This window comes from Sphaeroforma arctica, assembly GCF_001186125.1.
Source record: "Sphaeroforma arctica JP610 unplaced genomic scaffold supercont1.260, whole genome shotgun sequence".
Taxonomy (NCBI): domain Eukaryota; class Ichthyosporea; order Ichthyophonida; genus Sphaeroforma; species Sphaeroforma arctica.
This window is the reverse complement of record NW_014040298.1, coordinates 21,051-46,006: the sequence shown is the minus strand read 5'-3', so window position 1 is coordinate 46,006 and position 24,956 is coordinate 21,051. Positions and strand designations below refer to the sequence as shown.

The window sequence follows — 24,956 nt, the reverse complement described above, 5'->3', positions numbered from 1 at the left end:
TAATAATATAATTATATATTATATAACATATACACATATATATATGCAGATATATATATACATATATATATATATATATATATATATACATCTTAGTTATGGAGTGTGCTGTTTATGACGCATGATGATATTTGGTTGATTTACGTACCTGGTAGAGCGGTCTGTTCGTGTGTATGTGTGTGGATTTGATAGCCTAAACGGGCGTTTATATGCGTGTGCATACGTGTGGTGCTTGTGTATATGTGACTGTGTGTTCAGCACCGTTTTTAGACACGTTTATGTTATTTGACACAACTCGGCCACACATGGTACCTGTTGGCAGTGTCACGGTATCGAGTAGGACCATCAATGGGCGGACATGCACGTGTTTCTCGCGTATGTGCAAAGGGTGCAAGGCAGCATAGCTCGTGTGATCTCATATGGGGATGTGGAGATGAAATATGCTAGGGTTTTAGGTATAGGGGTTTAGGGTTTATCGTTCCAGTCTTCGACCACATGTTGCCGCCACCGACACGGGCAAAGCAATTCTTAAGCCTTTGCTGTACTTTCGGACTCTTTCTAATCGTCGCGATGTATTCTAGATATTATACAACTCGACTGAAAGGGAATATAACACCCCATATCTAACCTTGCACATGTCTTGACTGCAGATGGTTCACGGCCGATGCCCTCTTCGACTTCAGAGACAACGTGCGCCTGTCCAATATGGGCAGCGACGCCTCGCTCGGGTCCAAGTTCAATGTGTGCTTCCAGGACAGCACCCCCGCGGTGGAGCTGGCAAACATGCCCTCACGCTTTGAGGACCAGGCGAACACGCTCTCATCGCAGACCGAGCAGACCCTTGCGGAGAGACTCGGTAGGTGGTGTGTGCATGAGCTGTGTCCCGTTTTACGGGTTTCGGTGCAGGGTATGCTTGGCGGTTGCTGTGAAGGCGCTTATGTAACTAACGTCTATTAGCGCTTGCTAATAGACTTGTGTGCTGTTTGGTGGTTGGGGCTGATAACCCGGGGAGTTATCATCCCCCCTATAGTTTTACCCTTGAGACTTTCGCACCCGTGGCGTGTAGAGTAGCCATTTAATTGGCCTTCAACAACCACAAAGCGTTTATACGTTTACTTAGAGCCTTCATTGCGCCAGAAGACTACATCCTACGCTGTCACTACTGTGAGCCTTATCTGCTGTCTACACTATCAGTCCTCCCGCGTAGCATTCTCCTCTTCCCGCCTCTTTCCCCCCCAAAATAAACGAGTATCACCACACAGCTCACAATCCGCACTTCTCTCCGTTCTTGTGTTTAACGCTGGTCATAGACACCATGCGACTGCAGGTGCTGGACAAGACAGGCGAGTACATCCCGCCCCTTTCAACGGGAAGCAGCAAGCTATTGAACCTGGAAGGACTGCGCTCTGGTGAGGACGAGGTCATGGTGATGATCGACGACTACACCAAATCCAACATGCAGATCAATATCCCCAGAGACGCTGAGGCCGATGCGCCGCCGTTGTCGGGTGAGTATGGATGTAGTTAAGGTCCTGTGATAGCGTGTGTGTGCAGAAGGGAGGGTGTATGTCGCTGGATGTGGACAGAGTCAGTGGTACAGTGTGTGAGCTCGCGGCACATTGTACTATAGCTATAACTATGTCTGAATCATACTCGTCTGTGTGTGCTAGGCAGCTTTTCTCAGTTCTTCATGGGCCTGTCTGGACCAAATACACGCAGCTGAATGTTATAGTCACACACACACATATATATATATATACACGTTGTGCATACTCCATGTATCCCATCTTTCAGTCACATATAAATAACATCACGAGCGCTCCATGCACCCCTTCCCATCCTGTGCAGCGTCCAATGACGGTCTGGAGATCACCACAGGCGACATCGCGCGAGAAGACCCTGCTGCACCCGCGTCGTCACCCAACCTCCCGCGCTCACCCGCCCCAGCAGCGGTCCAGCCACACCCACCCTCATCCCTGCGACACGCAGTCAACTTCCTGCTGGACAGCAACGACCCCGGCGGCAAGATCGCAGCCACTCTCACACAGTCCCAGCTAGCCTCGCGCACGCAGTCGCAGGTGAGCGTCACAGTACCCGCCCATCGCATGGAGACGTCGCCCGCCCCCGCGCGCAAGCGCCTGTCCATCAGCTCACAGGCCAGTACTGCGGCGTCGGTGCCGCCGGAGCTCCTGCTGACCCCCGCCACCTTAGCCGACGGGTTCGCTGTACCAGAGAGCGTGACCAAGCCACCGACCTACGGCGCGCAGGAGAGCAACAACACCAGCGCCACCTCGCGCCAGAGCAGGCGGCCCAGTATCCAGACGCAGGACAGCCGCACCAGCGTGTCTACCGCCACCAGCGCCGCGTATCAGACGCAGACGTCCATGACGTACTCAGGCCTGGAGGAGCGTTCGTCCAACAGCGTGCGCCATAGCGACCTCGCGTCGCGATCGTACATGCCCAGGTCACTGCACCGATCGACCACGCGCGGGTCCAACTCGTCGGCCTTGACGGGCCAAACTAATCGCAGCCAGCGCGTCTCTACAAGTAAGTGCTGCGCTGAGTGAGTGTGACTGTAAGTGTAGGTGTGAGTGTGAGTGTGAGTGAGTGGGTGGATAAGTGAGTGAGTATGAGATTTTATATCTGCTGTATCTGAGTGCGTGTATATCTGTGGTAGGGTATGTGAGATGTGGTGTAGGGCATGTAGTGTGTGAGTGTGTGGCGCGGGTCGTTGCTTGTTTTAGGTCACGCAACAGCCGTTGGCTCATGTGGTTCTGTGTCGCAGTGTGTGTGATCCTCAGCCACGTACCCATACGACTGACTGGCGCGATAGAATGTCCACTCTATCAAACACAAGTGGCATGGTTAACAGATGTCTCCTGTGCTCAACGTCAGTAGCCTCAGATACTGTTCTAAATGTTTTTGGTATTCCTTCCCATCTCCCGTAGGCTCGAGGTCGAATGCAGTGGCGGCGCACACAGCCATGCAGATGGAGAGTATTGTCAGGCAGCCGTACGCTCGAGTGCTGAAGCGAGTGCAAACTTCCGGCACAAAGAATGATGATATAGGCTGGACCACATTCTCGTAGATGCCACACCCCCACCGCCGGACGGTAGTGGATGTGGTGTATGGCTCAAATGAGTTCAATATTGGCATGCCGCCACATGCCAGTGCAAGGTGTGACGAATTGGGCCACGCACCGAGCAGTTGCGGATGTTGAGACGCGCACGTACTCATCGTATAGAAATAATGTTAATATACAAACGGGGAGGGAGGGGTAGGAGAGATTTTTGGGCAGCTTGAATAGAGAGACTAAGCTCTGCCTTTACAAAGAACCAGTACATAGCCAGCGAGTGAACTTGGGGCTGTACCATCGCCTTATAGACTTGTTGGAACAAACACACCCCGAATGCACATAGCGCTGGTGGTGTGCACACATGTGTGCCAGACGATAGACAGTACATTTGGACGGGAAGGGAGCACTTATCACCGTACCCCATCCTCATGAGATGTGGGGAGTGTCTTTCAGCTGAGCTGGCCTTACTCAGGCTCGCGGGAAACGGTAGGACTGAGCATATACCAACTGCTTGTAGTAAGAAATACCAACTAATGGTAGTAAGTACCAACATCATACACGTTGGGCCTGCATCTCGCAGCGTGCGCATAAACCATGCATGCATCGGACACTTGCAAGTGTGGGTGCATTGCTATTCTCAGCGTTGCTTGGCAAGGGGGGGGGGGGTGGGGGGTTCTCTCGTCGAGGCACTGTGTTGTCTCGAGAACAGACGCGTCTGTACAAGGCGCAGTTGTGTCAGCACAAAACTAGGTCACCCAAGGCATAGTATGCTGATGGGTGGTGGTTTGTTAGTTAGACAGACCCTCATAACAAGTAAGATAGAACATCAATAGAGCAGTTGCCTAGTTTAAAATAGATTTATAGGCCAAGAATAGATAGTTAAAATGATGATTAGCATTGGATGCAAATGGAGTGGAATAGTGAAAATGGAGCGAATTCGGCCGAACAACGAGAAAGCGCGGATGCGTTGAGTCGCATAAATGCGGAAATGGGACGAACAGTTATTTAAGTTTTGTCTCAATGGAACACACATATATATAGAATTGTTAGATGTTATTACAAATGGAAAATTAAATCCCAAATTAAAGATTAGTCGAGTTTGCGTTTCCTTCTGATGTATATTTACTCTTGTCTGGCCAGAATACTCGGTCAAGCCGAGCACCTGCACATTTAAGACCTTTAACGCGTCATGTACCAAAATTCCACCACTTTAGACTCAATCCCAAACCTTACCCTTCATTTAAGCGCTCTGGGTTATGCTCCAGTATAGAGTAATAGTCGAGAAGGAAGATGTAACCTCGACTTAAGTCTTCTCGGCTCATGCACCAAACTGGTATCAAACTGTCACCATTTTAGACTAAGACTCAATTGAGTTGTATTTATACACACCCGATTCGCCTAGACCTTACCCTTCAATAAAGCGCTTCGGTCTATGCTCTAGTATATAGTAATAGTCAAGAGGAGTGATCAAACCTCAACTTAACCTTCTAGGCTGTCTGCTGTCCATCCTCCGACGCAAGTTTCTCCGAGAGCGCTTTCCGCTCTCGCCGTACGCAATCGAAGTCCTGTTCGATCTCGAGCAGTTTCGCGGCCGATGCTTCACTCATGTGCGGTATAATCAACTCCTTGCCGCGCTTCAGCCAGGCTTCGTACGCCCCGTCGTTCAGGCCCTTGAGCTGGTCGTAGCGTTCCTGCTCTGCGACTGCACCACTGTTAGTATGCGCAACAACCGCCCCCTCCGCATCCCCTAGTCTTGGTAGGGTCTGTTCACCGTCGCTTAGGTCCAGCAGGTCCAGTGTGGCTGAAGCAACCACGACATCCGGATTCATCTCTATATTCAACCATGCTGTTAGTGCCTTTTGATGCACACTACTGACTTCCCGGACATGCGAAGAGGGCTGGTAGTTTCCATCCAATCTCGAGAGCTGATGAGTCATAAGCTCCATGTAGGTAGATTTCTTCGCCTTGGCCATCTCCATCAATTTGGCCTTGGCGGGCGGGTCTAGCGCAAAGTGTATGGGCAGGCAGCTGGAGTTCTGCCAACAGTTGTGGATCATCTCGGCAGACAACCCGTCCCACACTTCCGCACACAGCCTGGCCACATCCAGCAGATGCGGCTCATAACCAAACAACAATCCCCGCTGTGAGATGTGTCGTTTCTTGCCCTCATCGCGCACGTGGGCATACTGGCTGGGCTCTGCCACTTTCCGCAGCATACTGGTCAGCAGCTTCTCCCGATAGCCGTCTTTCAGCGCAGCATTCAACCCAGCAGCCGTGGGCAGGATCACAGTACTATCCTTTGGTAAAAGATACACCGTCACATCGTCTTTGGTAGTCACATTGTCATGCGCACCAAATTTGTCCATCACCAGGGCCACCGGGCCTCGAGTGACCTCTTTCACGTGTTTCACAAACACATTTTCGTACCACCACTCTTGTACCGCGCTGTCCATCCATGCGTGTTTGTGGTACCGGTATATAAGCGGGACGGAGGAGCCTACAAAGGAACGAGGATTTCTGTCTGCACCCACTGCCACTAAGGGCACCTTGATCGTTCCGGTCGCATTGGTGCACGATATAAGTGTGATACGATCACAGGGTTTCACAGCTTTGTCGTCCGACTGAGAACCCTCACCGCCTTGCGCCTGGTCTGTGCTGCGCGTACAACTGGGTGTCTCTTTGAAGAACAAGCAAGTCTCGTCCATACAGAACACATTCTCCAGGCTATACTCACTCAGCAGCTCGCGCGTCCGGTTGAGATGAGACTCCTCAAACTGTGGTACCTGCGCTTTGTTGAGGTTGTACCGCCTTTTAAAATTAGAATACCACCCCTCAGAAAACTTTAGCTTATCCTGCATGCCCATCAGGCCCGCAACTTCCTCCGCTTTCCCCACCACCATGCCTCGTTGCAGTACAATCCTATGCCGTCGGAGCCGTTCAATCCAAGCGAACAGCTTCTCCTCGACTTCCGGGAGTTGTCCGGAAGTTTTACGCTTGGAATCGCCTGTTACAATGGTCTTGCGCATGAGCTCTGGCTTTGTGGCTTCCGATGGATTGTCTACGCATATCTTAGCCCTGCGAGCGGCCTCCATGATGCGCTTGATAGTCTTATCTACCACACCGTACTGTGCCGACATGTTTTTGACCTCCTGTTTGACGAGTTTCTTCTTCATGTTTTCAGCACTCAGCTGATCCAGAGACCAGCCCGAGGCGATCATACCACTTACAATGGTCTCTTTCTGGGTCAAAGTCAAATCTGTGCGCTTTCGCTTGGGTTTAGAGATCGTCGTAGTTACTAACGCGGACATTGTGTTGGATTTGAAGAGATGGATCGATTACAAAGTGTTCCAAATATCGCAGGCTGGTAGCGTGTTGTTTAGAGCCTACTGTTCAGTGGAGAAGCGTCTGCACTCTGCACTCTGCCCTCTCCTTCACTGTTAAAGAGAATGTATTCTTACTACTATCATTAATTGTGTGGTCGTCATGAATTCATTTTGTGCTGAAGAATATGTGTTGGTTCATATTAAAAATACATCAAGTATCTATGTACTAACGTATTTAGTTTTGTAGCGTCTTATTTACTTATATCACAACTGTTCGAGTGGGTACATATTCATTCAGATATATATATTTTCATACGCACTCCTGCAGGCTGCCGGTTGGTATTTTTTTTTGGGAAAAACCAAAACTATATTTATAAAAAACGAATATTTACATGATGCATAAAGTGTGTTTTTCGTGTCGCCGGCTAAATATACTATAAATAGTAGGGTTTTGTCTGCATGTAGGGTTTATGTATAAAATATATGTTGATTATTCAGGAGGCTATGTATATGTGTTTCTTTTTCGGGGGACTATGATATATGACAAAGGCCTGTAGCGGTGTAGCCCTTACATATTACTGTTAGTGAATGTAAATACAACGAGACTCGCATCCTCTAGTAGAAGTAGCACAGCATAAAGGAATCTGCTTCCACCAAAAGCACGGTGCGATGGTATACAGAAACAGTTTATCTGTAACAGGCAGAAGTAGCGATAGAAAGGATCCATGCATTCCAAAAGCACTGTCTTATTAAGTTAAAAACAGAACACAATCACCTCGTACGTCAAGTTTTCTATCCGTGCTCTTTAGCACAGAAGAAAGGTATCGGATTTCTAACCAGAGATCCTGCCAACTTTTCTTTCTCTTCTATCTTTTAGGGAGATATAGTTTAAATCCAAGTTTGTGCTGAGTGCCGATAATATTCCAGGTTGCCAATTAGCTTCCTGTTTGCAGCAGAAATTAGTACTTATGCAGACGCGAAATGAATGATAGTGTCGTGGGCCATTATCAAGAGTGGTTCTCCTTCGATTACAATTGGTTTTTTTTGCATTCATGTATATACGACACATATGCATCCGTGTTTTTCGGAAGGCATGCCGTATCCAGCGAAGCTGGTATGCTACGAGCAATATCCGTGGCCACGAGCGTAGTGTGCATGCTACATGTATCTCCATAACACTGCATTCACGTAGTAAGCAACCTATTCTCGTTGCTAGCAATGGTCTCCATAGAAACATGCTTTGTGATCAACAGCGAAGCGGCTATGCCACTGCTGAAACTATCACACAACTCGTGGCCAAGCCTGCAGACACCAGCCCGATTTCTATGGCAGAATTTGACATTGCCGCACGAGGGTGTGGTCTGACACCCACCACAAGAGCAGGTATGACGTCAACACTGCTTACTGTGGTACATTATATTCGGTAGTCAAGGAAAAGCTGTCCTGAATTACATACACATATAAAAAGAATATATATATATATATATAAATGAATAATTAATAGATATATATATATATATACATATATATATATATAATAATAATAATATATATATATATTGATATATATATATATATATATATACTTTAGCATACAAGCAATTCGTCAATATGTTCCCTTGATATGTTGCTCACTTCTAGACACAGGTGTGGTTGCAGTCACCATTACCACGTGTGGCAGGTCAGGCATACCGCATACACAAACATACTTTGGGGTTATAAATTTGCTCAAGTAGTTGGTAGTGTGGATGTTTTTTACTAGTCTAATTCTTACTGAGTTGGGACAAGGATAGTTAGTGTGGATGGTTCTTTATTACTAGTCTTATTCTTACTGAGGATAAGTGCTCCCAAGTAGCGGATCGTGCTATCGCGCTAACCCCGGGATTTTACACACGTGGTGACCACATGTATTTAACTAAAGTTCCTCGGCCTTGGCCTTGGTCTCGTCATCGACCCAGCCCAAACTCTTCTCAATGGCCTTGTTCCAACCGGTCTTCTTGACCTTACGCACCTCTTCGGTCATTGTTGGCTGTTTGAGATACGAACAAAGCAAACAGGAAATGAATACCAAGTGACAGCAAATCAGGGCTCGAATGAAAGAATAGTTTAGACGCACCCGGTGTACGGGGTAAGCATATCCCCTTAGGATGAATGTGTGTACACACACAACGTCTCGTATATTCACATTCGAAGCACATGGTTTAAATGGTGCGAGGAGTATTCAGAGTATCACGTAACCCAAAATTAACTTACGTGGAAGTTGCGACCGGCGTTGTCAGCAATTTCAAGCAGCTCATTGAAATCCTTGTAGATGCCTAGCGATAGACCGGCAAAGAACTCGACACCTGATGCAACAAACAAGTACAAGTTGAGTTGTGCCATTTAATATGTTTTGCTTAAAAAAGTTTACACCGTTGCACATACACAAACGTATGCGACATATATATATATACGCATATATAGACGAAAGCCGCAACCGGCCAATCCAAAGCATACAAATACGGATCCTGTTTCTTACCGAGAGCAGTGATCTCCAACATCTTGGGTCGTACAACCTCAACTTCTAGGAGATCGGATTGGAACTGCATCATCAGGTTGTTGGCTGCGGCACCTCCATCGACCTTCAGCTTGGTGATACGGATACCTGAGTCAGCCTCGGCAGCATCGATAACATCGGACACCTGAAGTGCGCAAGTCAAAGTGTGCGAAGGAATGATCAGTACGGACTAAACCAACCGAGGTGGCTATAAACTAATGCTAGTGCAATACATTCCTATTAGTATACGTTCAGCTTTCACGAACACTCCAAACACCATACAGACGCTCAAAGTGAGGATAAGACTCGTACCTGGTAGCAGATAGCCTCGATGGCGGCGCGACACACGTGCCTCTTATTGGTGTACATGGTCATGCCTACCATCGCACCACGGGCGTCCTCGCGCCAGTGGGGGGCGAACAGACCGGAGAAGGCGGGGACAAAGTACATACCACCGGTGTCCTCTACTTCAGAAGCCTAGAGTGAGACAGACAAGACTGCAAATTAGTACTTGTTTACTCGCATAATAAATAGTCGACAAGCGCATTTTTGGCGTATCAATTGAGAATCGACAGCTTGGGAAAACCTATACTAGACTAGCAACAACCTGAAACCAGACAAAAACAACATCAATTGCGGTTTAGAGCCTGCAAAGACAGTAAAACATACGTATAGTTCGACCTCGGGGGCGCCTTCAATGATCTGCAAGTTGTCTCTTAGCCATTGCACACACGCTCCTGCTACGGCAACGGAACCCTCCAACGCGTAGCACATAGGCTTGTTTGGTCCGGCCTACATTGTCATAGAGATACGGGGGGAAAAGGTTGAGCGAGTGTACATTGACTTGATTGTAATTCTGACCGCATAAAGGAATATCGATCTTCATAAAGGCATTAATTCAGGCAGGCAACGGAACGGATTCGATATACGTGACCACGCAGAAACCTCTGTATATCCTGACGAGCATACCTTGTAGCCGACAGTGGTAAGTAGACCGTTCTTACTGAACACGGGCTTCTCACCAACGTTCGACATGAAGAAACATCCGGTTCCGTATGTGTTCTTACTCTGGCCTTCCTTGAAGCATCCCTGACCAACCAAAGCCGCCTGCTGATCACCTAGGATACTGCAGATAGGCATGCTGAACTCACGAGGGCCCTTTGACTTGTAGTGGCCATATGTCTGTAGTGGATTGGAATGGTGTCGATAACAGTAAGTTGTTGTGGGCCATTTTCGCTCAGTATTCATGCACAGGTTGTGCTTGCAGAAAGGCACGTTGTTTTAGTATGCTAGGTCAAATCTTCCGTTTGTGCAATCTCAATCCACATACCTCGCATGAAGAGCGTATCTCGGGTAGGCAAGACATCGGTACACCGAGTACTTCACACATATCCTTATCCCACTGACCAGTGTGGATGTTCATAAGCATGGTTCGGGATGCATTAGTAACATCCGTTGCGTGGACACCGCCATCGGGTCCACCGGTGAGCTTCCATAGCAACCAGGAGTCGATAGTACCTGAATGGGTTTATAATAGATCCTTGAGGTGATAGTTTGGTACTATGCAGAATATATACGCTAAAGCGCCCTTACAGGGACTTTGTCACATAAGAATCGCAAACTGCACGCAAGTGTCAAAAGCGAGGTTTTCTGAGGTCTGAAACTCGAGCAAGAGCTGTTCCATGTACATACCGAACAATCCGGTGCCTTCATCCAGAGCTGACTTTACTGCGGGTACATTGTCGATCATCCACTTGAGCTTCATTCCTATACAGAGGTGTACAAGAGATGAATAGCCCATTACATACTTGAAAAGGAACCGTCGGCTGTTCACCATGTCAATAACACTCGATTGTGAAACTAAACAGACCCCTTGGCATACCTGAGAAATACGTGGAGACGGGAAGACCGCAGATGTACTTGAAAGCATTACGATCAGAGAACTCGTTGCACACAGATTGTGTACGCGTGTCCAGCCAGACCTACAGAGAGTTGTTTTACCGTACTTTTAAAACAGGGCTGGTACTTCCGACCAATATTTGTAGCATATTCAATGTAGACACGTAGCAACGGGAAAAGCATCTAACTTTATGAATCGATACTAAACTTCAAGCGCTCAACAGTCCTATTTAATACTAATATAGTTATGCACATAAATCTATGGCCGCACACCACATATGATAACATATAAACATCCGGAATAAATGTCAAATTATTGATTAACGATATGAAAACTTACGATAGCGTTGTGAAGAGGCTTTCCGGTGTTCTTATCCCACACCAGTGTGGTCTCACGCTGATTGGTGATACCGAAACCCTTGAGCTGAGATGGTTCGTCCAAATGCTCAATGCAGTTCTCAATGCAATCAACACAATTCTCTGCAGTAGACAAGTGTAGATATAGAAATGCGATTTTTAGCGAGTCGATACGTATATATAGACAGGCATGCGCTTTGTCATCACTCACTACTAGGGGAAGTTCAATAGATACGAAGGGATGGAAGAGTACAAGCGATCATTTTTACATATTTCAACACGCGAGGAAGAACTTACTGTAGATTTCTTCTGGGTCATGCTCAACCCATCCCTGTTGGGGATAGATCTGCTTGTGCTCTTTCTGGTGCGAGTGATGAATTTCGCCTCCAGTACCGACTTTGAACATGATAAATCGGGATGATGTTGTACCCTAAAGTTAATTGATAGAATTTGGTTTTAGCTCGCAGATAATTTAGCCAGATACGCTTAAGTTGAATAGAGATTGACTGTTGCAGGATATGAAAATAAACAGTAGACATATTGAACGAGTAATTATAAAGGCTTGCAAAACATATTGGCTGTACTTCATATATGTATACATACACGCATATATAATATATATATATATGTATATGTATATCACGCATTCATTTATATATATATAACGCATTCATATATATATATATAACNCACATAATATATATATATATATATATATATATATATATATATATATAAGTACATACATTTGTATATATATGTATATATGCTTGGTTGATGACTATGGGCTGCATTGTAAACTACCTGCATTATTCCAATAATATTAACTTTGTACCACAAATACAAAAAGTTTGCGCCGTCTTATCTGAGCAACAATTATTCGATGACGTCAGTGGATAGAATGCCTTAGCCTCATGACACACTCGGCATGACAGCGTAAAGACAGAGATTACGTGCACAGCAACTCATAACGTTTATTGCTACCTCATTAATACGTGCTGGTAGTGGCGGATAGTCGCAACGCTGCAGCACAGTTCGTTTTCCTGGATCGACGATCCTACCAATCAGAAGCCTGTGTATGAACGTAATCGGATTCGCAAGGCGCTGCAACTCGTGTATGTATACCCGTGCTGTCTTCGTGTACATACACACCTGTGTGTTTCTACGGATGTATCCGACTACCTTATCAGGCTATACTTACGCTTCAATCTGCTTAGACATTCTCCAATATCAATTTTTTTGTCCCGATTGCCTTTGCGGGCCCGTCTCCTTTGAGTGTTACGACCCTAACGATCAAGAATTGGCCGATAATTTCGTGCAGATACTCAGAGGCTACAGGGGTGTCCCCAGAAAGCCTTGCAGCCCTGGCACAGCAAGCCCGGGTGGTGAAAGAAGCGTTTAACAAAACCAGTAAGTTGCTGCCGTTGGTCTGAGTATTGTCAGCTCAAAAATGTCAAACCCGAAGTTCGGACTTCGATTGATTCGATTGGATGGTTCGTCTGTTCTGAAGTTGTATAGCCGATGTGCACGTTAATCGTGATCGTTTTTTCATTGTGTTTTAGTTCACGTTTAGGCGTATCGGACTTACAAACGCGTGGTTCAAACAGATGTGCCCGAATGACTGCGACCAAATTCAACCGAAAAATCACCGAATTCGGGTGGTGTGTGTGTGGGGGGGGGGGGAGAGATTAGTACACATGTACGTTTGTGAAGAATGCAATGAGACCGTCCTCGAGCACTATACCACGACTTGGTATTGGCACAGATCTACCTGATACCAGGAGCGTACCATCAGAGACTCATAGCCCACTCCTCATCAATCCTCGCCCACAAACAGTCGACGACCTTTTCGACCGTCACATGTACCTCAGCCCCACCTATGGCCACATGACGCTGTCTAATACATCCGTTCTGCTGACTCTGCCATGGTCGCTCCGTCGGCGTGTTTACAATCGTATATGCGCTGTGGTGTCTGGCCCGTCGCGGTTCCCCCTGTCGCCTGAGCAGGCAATCGCCTTCGATAGGTACGGCAGCGTACACTCGCATCTGGTGACCTATTTGTTGTTAGCACGGGTTGGATGCGGAGTTTCATACTCCACAGTATTGACGTACATATTCAAGCGGTTCGAGCTTAGTTGTGCAACGGGATGCCATTAGGTGCGTGCACATATACGGTAGCTTATTTTGCGTATAGTGATAGCTCTTGTTTCGTATAGAGATAGCTCATGGTTCGTATAGTCACAGTCTTTGACGAGTTTCGCTTATACTCAAGTTGTGCACCCATCGCCAATGCAGATACTTGGAGCAGGGCTCGCACTGTGGTACTCAGCTGAACAAGGGATTATCGATAGGAAAGTGCTCGGCAGTGCTGCAGAGGACCTCAGATCGGCGAAAGATTGAACACTCAGCCAAACACCATGGAGGGGTAAGTGTAAGATGATAGAACTGTAGTGTTTTATGTCGAATTGTTTTTTATTGCGTGGTGCTTCGATACCAGTCATCGCTGGTGTGGACGTGCGGTCCTACATTGCGAGCTTCCTTACTATGTACGGGAATTATACCTATTTGGCGGTAATAACCCACCTTTCTAACCTTCCAGACACAGTCGGATTCCGGACTGCAAGCGGCCATAAGTCTCTGTGAGACGCTAGAGGCTAATTTCGCCACCGAGTTCGGGCCCATCCTCGCTACGATCAAAGGTAGTGCGCTGTTGCAGCAGTGTGTGGGAGGTCGACCATCCGGACGCTCTATTCCGCCAGCCACCCCACGCGAAGCAGCCGATGAGGACTCAGAGACTGCGGGACGGTTGGCCGAAGGTCAAAGGGGTGCGAAGACCAGCCCTTGCATTGCTGGGCATGGGCAGGGCACCGATGTTCCGTCTGATAGGGCACCCAGACCACGGCACGACGAGATAGCAGCCCAAGGCCGAAGCGGGGCAACGCGTATAGAGCTGCAACAAAGGAGTGATATAGCACCGGCAGTGACCCCAAAGGAACTACGTGTACTGAGAGAGGGCAGACAGGAGTGTGGGCTGGTGGTGTGTCGTGGGCGACCTCCGCAGAGTGAGTGGAATCGGCTGTGTTGGCTGCGGATGGAGCCTGGCGCACCACGGATCTTCGATGACAGAGTGGCCGTGACCATTCACAGCATCGGACGGTGTGTTGTTGTACTGTTGTTTTATGTGGTGTGTTGTTGTGTTGTTCTTTATGTGGTGTGTGGTATGCTTGCAACTGCTCGTTTTATAGCCAAACGGCGGATCGTCTCCCTTATACTCCATACACTTGTTAATATAGCCTAACGGAGGATCGACTTCCCTTATACGCACGTCACGTGTTGGCGAGCGATTTCCATTTGTGGAAACAAATGGAACGTCAGACCGACATCATCACGACGGGCAGTAACAGGTATCAGCGTCTCAGTCGGCACATAGATGGGCCATACACTGCCCTCAACAGCGGCGCACCCGGTCCACTCTCTGATAGGACTGGGTCATGGTCTTCTCAGGACAGCCATGAGTGCACAGGTGCTGGCCCTGTCTCTGGAGTGCGTACTACGGCATACAAGATACAAACCAAGTTGCCAAAGGAACCGAGCTATGTCCGCTATGGCCTGGTTGCGATAGTGGATGCCCAGGGGGTGCTCATTGCCCTGCCCACTTTGGGTATGAATGTACTGTGCAAGTGTGTGGGCTAGGGGGTGCTAGTTGCCCTGCCCACTTTAGGTATGAATGTACTGTGCAAGTGTGTAGACTAGGGGGTGCTAATTGCCCTGCACACTTTAGGTATGAATGTACTGTGCAAGTGTGTAGGCTAGGGGTTGCTAATTGTCCAGCCCACTTTAGGTATGAATGTACTGTGCAAGTGTGTGGGCTAGGGGGTGCTAATTGCCCTGCCCACTTTAGGTATGAATGTACTGTGCAAGTATGTAGGCAAGCGCTCTTCGCCCACTTTTTGGGCACTATCACTTGTTCTGCAGATGGGTTGGCTTGTGTTGTACCTCGCTGTGGAATGATTAGTCATCAGCTACTATGTAACAAGATAAACCTTAAGTTTCCGGGGGAATGTGGCTCCATATGTTATTTGTAAGTAATGATTAGTCATCAGCTACTATTCAACAAGATAAACCTTAAGTTTTCGGGGGAATGTGGCTCCATGTTATTTGTAGCGTTGACGACGAGCAGTGGTGTAATTTTTACTTTCAGTTCTGCATGTCCAGACGTTGCAAAGTATGTACTAGGAGCTGCATTGAAGCTACTCTCTTAGATCACACCACTCTTGCGCACTACTGTCATATAGCCTAGGTAAGCAGCTATCATTCAGTATAATACATAGCTATTATCCAGTATAATGCATAGCTATCAGTCAGTTTAATACATAGCTATCATTCAGTATAATACATAGCTATCATTTAGTATAATACATAACTATCATTCAGTATAATATATAGCTATCATTCAGTATAATTATAATACATAGCTATCATCCAGTATAATACATAGCTATCATTCAGTATAATGCATAGCTATTCTTCAGTATAATGCATAGCTATCAGTCAGTATAATACTTAGCTATCATTTAGTATAATACATGGTTATTCTTCAGTATAATACATAGGTATCATTCAGTATATTACATAGGTATCATTCAGTATAATACATAGGTATCATTCAGTATAATACATAGGTATCATTCAGTATAATACATAGGTATCATTCAGTATAATACATAGCTATTATCCAGTATAATGCATAGCTATCAGTCAGTATAATACATAGCTATCATTTAGTATAATACATAGCTATCATTCAGTATAATACATAGCTATCATTCAGTATAATACATAGCTATCATTCAGTATAATACATAGCTATCATTCAGTATAATACATAGCTATCATTCAGTATAATACATATCTATTATCCAGTATAATACATAGCTATCATTCAGTATAATACATAGCTATCACCCAGTTTACCTCCCCAGATTTGATCGTACGGTTTGGGTATCGTTCCAAAATCAGGTCGAATCTACAGCGGTCATGACCCCTAAGAACGTACATCTCATGACTTCGCAAACCACATCACCAGAGATTCAAAGGTGTCTCGATTCTGCACGAGTCCTCGCACTGACCAAATTTCCGATTCAGTTAGATATGCCTAAATATAATCACCTCCATCATTTGTAACGGAATTAGACATGCCTAAACAAAACCACCTCCGTCAATTGTACGAATATTCAATGTAATCAGACATGCCTAAACAGAACCACCTTCGTCATTTGTACGAATATTCAATGTAATCAGACGTGCCTAAACAGAACCACCCTCGTCATTTGTACGAATATTCAATGTAATCAGACATGCCTAAACAAAACCACCTTCATCATTTGTACCTCAGATCTGGTTGAATACCAGTCTGACCTACAAGTCGAGACTCGATGGATCATGATGAGCAAGTGATGGCACACGACGTCTCGCGCCTGGGCAATTGACCCCACGAAGCAACAGCGTGTGGATGGCTACCACAATCCCATCAACTGAATAAGTGGTACAGCAACTGAGCAAAGGGACACTACGCACGCGACTGACGTTCCACGGACTAGTCATCCCACAGTTTCATATAGCGGTCTTCACCGTAGTCTGTTGTAAACGCGGATTCTATGAGCTTTGCAACTTCTTTCGCAAGTGCACCATTTGTGACCCACTCGAGACTAGAGAAATAACACGACCGTAGAAGCGTTGTTGAGACTATCTCAGAGATAACAGAACAACTAGTCGCACCTGATAGTGAGGTCACGAAGCGCATGGTCCTCATATGACCGATATATCGACACAGGTGAATGGACACACTTGTCAACCATGATCAAATCAATCACAATACCACACCACAAGTCGTCGCCGGAGAGACGTTACACGCCACCCAACAGCGAAGAACAACAGAGGGCAGGGCACCAAATGCGGTGGCTTCTCTTGAGGACTAGCAGCCCATACAGACTCAGATGAGCTATGATCACCACACGACTATGGAGGAATGAGCCAACACTACCAACGATTATAAAAGGACTACCAACGAGAAGCCTGGTCTGGTATGTGGCGGTTTGGATGTCGGAGTGGTTGACTAGGGAGTATATCCTGACGGATAAAAAACTGAAAGGGCCGGAGCTGCAGCTTGTCGAGGTTGCTTCGAACTATAAATCAACGGACTGCCGATATAAGAGCATGAAGGAATATGCCGAAGTCGACCGAAGGAACGGCAGCCACACACTCGGGACAAGACTACTCATTCGGAAGCCATGCCAACAAACCATCGGACAGTTCATCAGTCGTCCGCGAGCCAAGACTGCGCTCATGCGGCACGCCGATCGATGGGAAATAAAATAGCGTTAAACGGATGAAGTTAACGCCACACATAGTACTAGTGGACTGCGCTTATGAGGCATGCCGATCGATGAGAATAAAAATATCGTTAAACGGATATAGTTAACGTCACACATGGTACTAGTGGACTGCGCTCATGAGGCACGCCGATCGATGAGATTCAAACATAACGTTAAACGGAGAAAGATAACGTCACACATAGTGCTAGTGCATCAGTCAGTGCTAAGTAAAGGTATATTTGACGTTCAACGTTCGCTGTAAACCCTCTCACTGGGCCCTATGGTAGTCAGACATGCACAAGCCAATCACATATACTATTGCGCCCTGAGCCACGGCACACGCACACAGGCACGTGCACACACACACAAGGGCACACAGCGACACAGTACGGGGCAGGATCCGTTTAGTTTAAGAAGACACTGACTTCCTATTCCCGCCCACGACCGGGCTATCCGGTGCTTCGCTGCACTGCTGGTTCGCACTACCACCCTCACAGGCGTCTACATCGCCATCTGCATCTCGCTCTCTATCTCTGTCACTATCTCTATCTCTATCTCTATCTCTATCTTTATCTCCGTCTCTATCTCGGTCGGTATCTATGCCTGTGTCCCTGCTGGGTGTCGCACTCTCCTCTCTCTCGCGCTCTCGCGCGCGTTCTTCCCGCTCCAACCGCCGCTTCTCCTTAGCAGTGTCCAGCTTCTCGCGATCGCTCTGCTTCTGCTCCTCCGTACGCACCACGCGAATACCCAATGCCCCACTCACCAGTCGGTTGGCCACGGCTGTGGATGTCACCGGTCTTTCTCTGCGGAACATATCTGGTCCAGACCCAGGACGTCCACCCCAGCCACTTCCGCTGGCGCTATTGCCATTGCCATTGTGGTTAGTGGTTCTGTAACGCGTGCGGTCTGTGCCGTTTGGGTTTGGTGTGTGAGTGATACAAAATCGTCTAACTTTAAAACCCTAAAACCCTAGAAAGTCTGAGTGGGAGCGCTCGGATGCGCACGATGCGATTGTGGGTAAGTGTCATGGCTAGTGGAATACTTGGGGTTCAACATGCGAAAGGTACTATCCAACAGACACATCCTGGAACAACAGAACAAGCAGCGAACAGTATCGCCAATAAATAACAGTAGCGCAATACACTATCACACAGCAGCGACCAGAATGGGATATACCACCGAGCAGACACGGCATCAATACACGCGCAAGCCATTTGTAGCCCATAGCCACACACGCACCACAAAGAAGAATACACCCACTATACATGGCACACATACGAAGGCATGTGCATGTACAGGGCTGTGTGTTTTATCATACCGAACTTTCTCTGTGATGCCGTGGTGGCGTCTCTGAAAAGGTTGACCCCAATGGGCAGACTGTGCCTGTCAGCGTACACCGCATTAGCTGGAGTCAGCACCACAGCACCCCAGCAGAAGGTGTGACAGATACATTAGGTTAGTACTTCACTTGCTGGTTACTATGGAACAGCATCGTGTATATCTATTGAGGAAGGCCCAACAGCCGTGTGAATACTGACTGGTTGGCCGGCGCTGCAGCGCAATAGCAGACATGGAGCTCACTAAGGAGAACGTTGCGCATGCGTGTGTGTGTGCAGTCATATCCTAATGCAATATACCTGTCAGTTGCACTACCACAAGCATCGTGGAAGGCATGCAAAACATTCTAAGCCTCGACACTTATCTGAATGTATAGAAAGCATTCTAAGCCTCCCCACTTATCTTAATATATAGAAAGCATTCTAAGCCTCCCCACTTATCCTTATATATAAAAAGCATTCTAGGCCTCCCCACTTACCCCAATAAATAGAAAGCATTCTAAGTCTCTCCACTTATCCTAATTTATAGTAAGCATTCTAAGCCTCCCCACTTACCCTAATATATAGAAAGCATTCTAAGCCTCCCCACTCATCCTAATATATAGTAAGCATCCTAAGCCTCCGCACCTATCCTAATATATAAAAAGCATTTTAAGCCTCCTCACTCATCCTAATATATAGAGAGAATTCTAAGCCTCCCCACTTACCCTAATATATATAGAGTATTCTAAGCTTCCCTACTTACCCTAATATATAGAGCATTCTAAGCCTCCCCACTCATCCTAATATATAGAGAGCATTCTAAGCCTCCCCACTTATCCCAATATATAGAAAGAATTATAAACCTCCGCACTTATCCTAATATATAGTAAGCATTTTAAGCCTCCCCACTCATCCTAATATATAGCGAGAATTCTAAGCCTCCCCACTTACCCTAATATATAGAGAGCATTCTAAGCCTCCCCACTTACCCTAATATATAGAGCATTCTAAGCCTCCCCACTTGTCCTATTATATAGAGAGCATTCTAAGCCTCCTCCACTTATCCCAATATATAGAAAGAATTATAAACCTCCGCACTTATCCTAATATATAGTAAGCATTTTAAGCCTCCCCACTCATCCTAATATATAGAGAGCATTCTAAGCCTCCCCACTTACCCTAATATATAGAAAGCATTCTAAGCCTCTGCACTAATCCTAATATATAGAAAGCATTTTAAGCCTCCACACTTATCCTAATATATAGTAAGCATTCTAAGCCTCCCCACTTACCCTAATTCATATAAAGCATTTTAAGCTTCCCTAACCATCTTAATATATAGAAAGCATTTTGAAGCCTCTCCACCTATCCTAATATGCTTAGCAAATACACGACCACAAGAACCGTATAGGCATATAAAGCATTCTAAGCCTCGTCACCTACCAAGCTCGGCCGAGCGCATCACCGCTAAGGCGTGTGTATCATCGACCCAGCGGAAGTCCACATTGTGTTGGTACGGCTCCAGAAGGTCCTGTGAACGGAATGGACTAGCGTCACCATCGACAATCGAAACTGCACAGTGTGTGACTACGTATGTTGCTGAGTATCCCGCATGCATGGTGTGCCGTAATGACAGTATCTCAGGCGTGGGATACCGCAGAACGCAACCGTAGCAATAGTATATGGAGATATACGTGAGATGTGGCGAGATGTGGTGAGGTATAGTGGTACTCAGCGTGAAACTAGATCCACACTTCCCAGTCGCTCGACATAGAGACTGACTTGGCGTGGCCGTGCTTGCTGACTGAGTGCTGACTGGGGAATGCGTCGTGTGCCAAGAGCCACCCTGCTCCCTCGCATGGACAGGTAGTACTAGCGCAAAACAGTGCATACAGCTGATGGAGCACGCGCACGGAAAGCCGGTGCAACAAACCACTCACAGCAGTGTTTCTGTTTACCTAATGATTATGAGGAGCACACTACAGTATAGTTACCCTTAAGTCTTCGGTGGTGACGTCCGCTGAGAAGTCGTGCAGTTCCAGTACAGCGCTTGTCAGCCGTTTCAGGTACTCTCCTCCGCTGCTGTCTCCGTTGCGGTAGTCGCTGCGGCTGCTCTCATACCCTAGAATGTGGTGGGAAAGTCACGCATAAAAGAAGTGAATATCTGTTCTACTGGTGTCCAAGTCGAACACGCCAACAATCTGACAATCCGACAATTTGGCAATCGGACATTGCGATAATACGACAATTTCTGCATTCCCTACAGACGCGCACACGCTTTGAACAACACACTAAGCGGGATATATACCATCGTCCTGGCCGCCTACGTCGCTGTCACTACTACTTTCAAACGCGACGCTGTCATCCAACCCAGCATTGTTGATCAGATCCATGATCACAGACTGGCGCGACGGCGCCTTGCCGGTGTTCCCGCTTGCGAGCATGGGGATATGCTTAGCAGGCGATGTGGGAGTGGAGCGATACCTGCCGAGGGAGTGCGCATGTGCATTCGCCTGCGTATGCGCATGCGGGCGTACGCTCGAGGCAAACCCTGATGATGGTATCGCCACGGGAGAGCTCCTGGGCGACGGTGAATAGGACCGGTCGTATAGCTGCCGGTCTCGGATGCGGTTGTACTCCCACTCACTTCCACGATCACCACTGTCTCTGCCCCGCTCTCTGCCTCTCCTGTGCACGTCTGAGGCTCTCTCCGGACTGCTGTTACGCCCCTCTCTCCTCCGATACTCGGAGCTGCCATACGTCCTATCTTTGTCGTCGTCTTCACTGTCACTGGTGGTGTACGAGTCTTTGTGCCTATCACTCGGTCGGGCACTCACGGCATTCCTTGCTCGTCCGTCTCTGTCGGTTCCTCTCTGTCTGTCCCTGTCGTCTTCACTGTTACGGCGTCGTCGTGCGTCACTGCTGCAGTTTCTACTGCGATCCCTGCTGCGGCTCCTATCTCGGCTTCGGCTCCTTTCTCTACTTCTATTCCGTTCTCTCCTTCTGTTCCCGGCTTCGCCCATGTACAGGTCTCCCTGCGGGCACTTGTCCGTACTGTTAATCCCTCCCATGCTACTGCGCCGTTCTACGCCCGGGTGTCTGGTCTTAATGCCCAGCCCCTCCACGCTAAGAAGCCTCTCCACGCTCCCGCGTTTGGTCGCGGTGGCGTATTTATCTGCTGCCCTGAACCGTTCTGCGCTTCTATCTCTGTCTGTATCTCTTACTTCCTCTCTGTCTTCTTCTCTGCTACCATGTCTAAGTTCCTCTCTATCCCCATCCCTCTTCCGGCATACGCCCCGTTCACTCTCCCTATCGCTTTCGCGTTCATTCCCCCTCTCTCTGTCGCTTTCCATCTTACGCTCGCGTCGTCGTTCGCGCTGCTGTTGCAGCTCTAATGCTTCGGCTCTGGACCTCTCGGCCTTCAGCATGTCGCTCCGCCTCCTACCGGGTGGCTGGTACTTCGGTTGCTCGCATAGCACAGACACGCTTCCCCCTTCGCGATATCTGCGTCTATCGCGATCCCCGCTCCTTTCCGCGTCACGCTCCCTCTCCCTCTCGCGCTCTAATCTGTAGCGTTCGCGTTCCCTGGCACGCTCGCGCTGCTTCGCCTCCTCAATGGCCTCGTGTGCCATGATGCGCCGCTTCCTCTCTCTTTCCCGCAGCACCTCTCGGCTGACCATCATGTTGTCGTCGTAGCTTCGGTCACACTCCCTGTCCTCGGCTTTCTTGTCTCGGCATCGCTCCTTAGCTCTCTCTGTGTACCCCTCTCCTTCACTGCACACATAGCCTGACTTGGGCAGTACATAGTCTGCCTGAGGCTCGTCCATACTCGCATAATCGTCACTGCCAGCGCTGCCACTGTGTGTGCTGTCGATTGATTCCGCCCCATTTGCCGGCGCATCTCTAGCCCCACTTCCCCACCCACCGTCAGACTGTGATCCATAGCTGGACGCCTTCTTGGTTGGTCTGGCGCTACCCCAGGTATTCGCGCTGACGGGAGAACTGGCCACACCCATGCGCTCTCGCACACTGTAGTACGCCATTTCAGTGCGACTGCCACTGCCACTCACACCTCCCACAGCCCGTTGCCGGTCTCGGTCTCGGCCTTTGTCGCCGTCGTCTCGTCTGTGTGATTCTCTGTCTCTGTCTCTGTCTCTGTCTCTGTCTCTTTCGCGTTCGCTGTCCGTGCTGCGTATCCTATGGTACGGTTTGCCTCGCCCGTCATCTCCGCCTCTGTGTGCCAGCGAGTCAGCGTTGACCTCCGCCGCCCGGCTTACGCTCCGGTTGTCGCTGTCGTTGCCCTTCGCGGGACTGTTAGACCGCCTCGCCTGCTGAGACTGCGAATACGACTGTGACCGTAACAGCGCATTCGCAGCCCCATCTCTAGCCGTATGGTCGCTACCCTTTGTTCCCCTGGACTGCAGACGCTCATGGGCCTCCACCCTCTCCCGCGCACGAGTATCCGGGTGGCGATGGTCTGTATCCACATCGGCCGCCCCCGTTGCCTCGTCCATAGCGCCTCCAGTACCAGACCCCGTGCTTCTGGTCCGTTCGTAACTGTTACTGCTTTTTGCCCTAATCGTCATTGCATCGTCTCTCTCTACATAGCCACTGTCCGCCCCTCGTGCGCGATGGTCTTTGGGGCCGTTCGCAAACAGATTGCGTGATAGACCGATCCGTGTGCTTCTGCCTGGGTTGGCGGCTTCGTCGCGTGCCGTGTCGTCGTCGCGCGCCTTCCTACCCTCTCTGGCAGGAGGGGGTGCATTTGTGACGCGTGTGCCTGTGCTTACGCCTACGTCTTTGTCTCCGTTGGCGGTGGTACTATCCGCTGCGTGTCGGTGTGTTTGTGTGTCGTTTGCGGTCGATCGATCATCCCCCACAGGCCCCACCGATTTCCTGCTGGTAGTCCGGCTACCACTCGTAGGTGTGCGGTGCTCTCCATCAGGTATCTGAGTTTTGTGCGCGTGCTTCCCCTTAGTAGAAGTCCCCTGTGTCTGTGCATTTACCACCACCGCCTCTACAGCCGCCTTGTCTGAGTTGCTGGCGCTGTCTACATCGTGGCTCGTCTTGCGCACAGGTGTCTGCGGTTTGTCCCGTGCGCGTTCCTTCTCGCGGTCTTTCGCCTTCTTACTGCGTTTCCCACCCCTGCTCTTGGCTTTCGCGGTTTGGCTCATCGGCACCGTGCTCGTACTAGTGCCAGTGTTCGTGCACGACTGATTCTCGACCGTCTGGCTACCACCTGTGACCAACGCAGAGTTTTGGTGAGCTCGCTCCGGATTGTAAGCTTCGGCACCGCCACCGGGAGTTGACAGGATGCCGCAACCAGTATCACGTGCCTTATGGGTAGTCGATTGTGCTGAGTGTGGCATTGGTTTCACCTCTGTACTTGATATCCCCACAACGGTTCCCTCGTCTTTGGAGCGTGTGTGCTTCTCTTTCGCGATCGATCTCTTGCTCGTACTGGTTGTCATAGCAACCCCTCCACGCTCGCCTGGGTCTGTAGTGGCACTAGCACCCCTTTGACTACCTGTTGGTGTTTTTTTGCGCTTCCCTTTCTCAGACTTCATATTCGAGGGCGCCGCTGAGCCCATGTCCGTGTCCATATCCCCCGCGACACCATCCTTAACCGTTGAGACGGTCTCCTTAGTAGCGGTAGGCAGAGCGTCGGTGTCTCCAACCCTCCTGTTCACATTGGTTCTACCGTTCCCACTGGAACTTCGGTACAGATCGCTCTCTCTAATCGCCTGCCCATACAGTAGATCGTCCTTTCTCTGTTTGTGAGCAGCATCGTCTCCAGCGGTTGATATATGGTTCTCGTCTACAGCTGGTGCGTGATGCGCCTTAGATCCTTTCACCGGTTTCCGAGTCTAGTATTGAGAGAATGCAGACGATAGAGGCAGAATCGGGGTTAGTCGAAATACTCTTGCACTCAATAATCTCTGATCCGAGTCCTATATAAGCATATATACGAAGATCTGGCAATGGCCCAACACGATTGACACAATAAGAGCCCTTTGTATATATATGTGTGTGTGTGTGTGTGTATATACGTAAGTATACACACACACACAC

General features: G+C 48.4%; 5 protein-coding genes across 5 annotated transcripts in view; 3 read left to right on the top strand and 2 right to left on the bottom strand.

Moving 5' to 3' along the window:
* Positions 1-3,731, top strand: part of SARC_04553 (hypothetical protein) — a gene marked incomplete at its 5' end in the record, with an annotated part of 15,214 nt that extends 11,483 nt beyond the window's left edge. Inside the window, 4 exons of the mRNA XM_014301613.1 lie at positions 651-856; positions 1,311-1,508; positions 1,849-2,547; positions 2,949-3,731. Coding sequence (XP_014157088.1) covers positions 651-856; positions 1,311-1,508; positions 1,849-2,547; positions 2,949-3,088 — 1,243 coding nt within the window. The 3' untranslated portion in view covers positions 3,089-3,731. The remainder of the gene's footprint in view (positions 1-650; positions 857-1,310; positions 1,509-1,848; positions 2,548-2,948) is intronic.
* A 4,410-nt stretch (positions 3,732-8,141) lies between these two features.
* Positions 8,142-11,623, bottom strand: SARC_04552 (glycerol kinase). The gene is made up of 11 exons (XM_014301612.1): positions 11,489-11,623; positions 11,175-11,314; positions 10,818-10,917; positions 10,628-10,702; positions 10,266-10,453; positions 9,905-10,117; positions 9,605-9,727; positions 9,248-9,412; positions 8,918-9,080; positions 8,653-8,744; positions 8,142-8,428 (listed from the first exon to the last, which is right to left on the bottom strand). Exons 1-11 carry the CDS (start codon positions 11,595-11,597, stop codon positions 8,315-8,317), a joined length of 1,482 nt encoding a protein of 493 aa, XP_014157087.1. The 5' UTR covers positions 11,598-11,623; the 3' UTR covers positions 8,142-8,314.
* Positions 11,624-12,251: 628 nt separating this feature from the next.
* On the top strand, positions 12,252-14,884 carry SARC_04551 (hypothetical protein; the record flags this gene model as incomplete). Its single annotated transcript, XM_014301611.1, has 6 exons — positions 12,252-12,306; positions 12,513-12,601; positions 13,029-13,215; positions 13,487-13,616; positions 13,791-14,347; positions 14,485-14,884. The coding sequence occupies exons 3-6, from the start codon at positions 13,052-13,054 to the stop codon at positions 14,882-14,884; spliced, it is 1,251 nt and encodes a 416-aa protein (XP_014157086.1). The 5' UTR covers positions 12,252-12,306; positions 12,513-12,601; positions 13,029-13,051.
* A 2,163-nt stretch (positions 14,885-17,047) lies between these two features.
* SARC_04550 (hypothetical protein) lies at positions 17,048-17,569 on the top strand (the record flags this gene model as incomplete). Its single annotated transcript, XM_014301610.1, has 2 exons — positions 17,048-17,148; positions 17,218-17,569. The coding sequence occupies 2 exons, from the start codon at positions 17,048-17,050 to the stop codon at positions 17,567-17,569; spliced, it is 453 nt and encodes a 150-aa protein (XP_014157085.1).
* A 405-nt stretch (positions 17,570-17,974) lies between these two features.
* Positions 17,975-24,751, bottom strand: SARC_04549 (hypothetical protein; the record flags this gene model as incomplete). The annotated part of the gene is made up of 5 exons (XM_014301609.1): positions 17,975-18,471; positions 18,884-18,970; positions 20,328-20,415; positions 20,879-21,006; positions 21,193-24,751. Coding segments are annotated over 5 exons (4,359 nt in total), but the record flags the coding sequence as incomplete, so codon positions are not given.
* Between the last annotated feature and the right edge of the window lie 205 nt (positions 24,752-24,956).

What these genes read in the sequence shown, in the direction of transcription:
- SARC_04552 (XM_014301612.1), bottom strand. Translation starts at nt 11,597, where the DNA reads ATGTTCAAAGTCGGTACTGGAGGCGAAATTCATCACTCGCACCAGAAA. An exon ending in GTTGGAGATCACTGCTCTCG is followed by an intron (nt 8,745 to 8,917) that starts GTAAGAAACAGG and finishes TTGTTGCATCAG; the next exon opens with GTGTCGAGTTCTTTGCCGGT. An exon ending in ACGCCGGTCGCAACTTCCAC is followed by an intron (nt 8,429 to 8,652) that starts GTAAGTTAATTT and finishes TATCTCAAACAG; the next exon opens with CCAACAATGACCGAAGAGGT.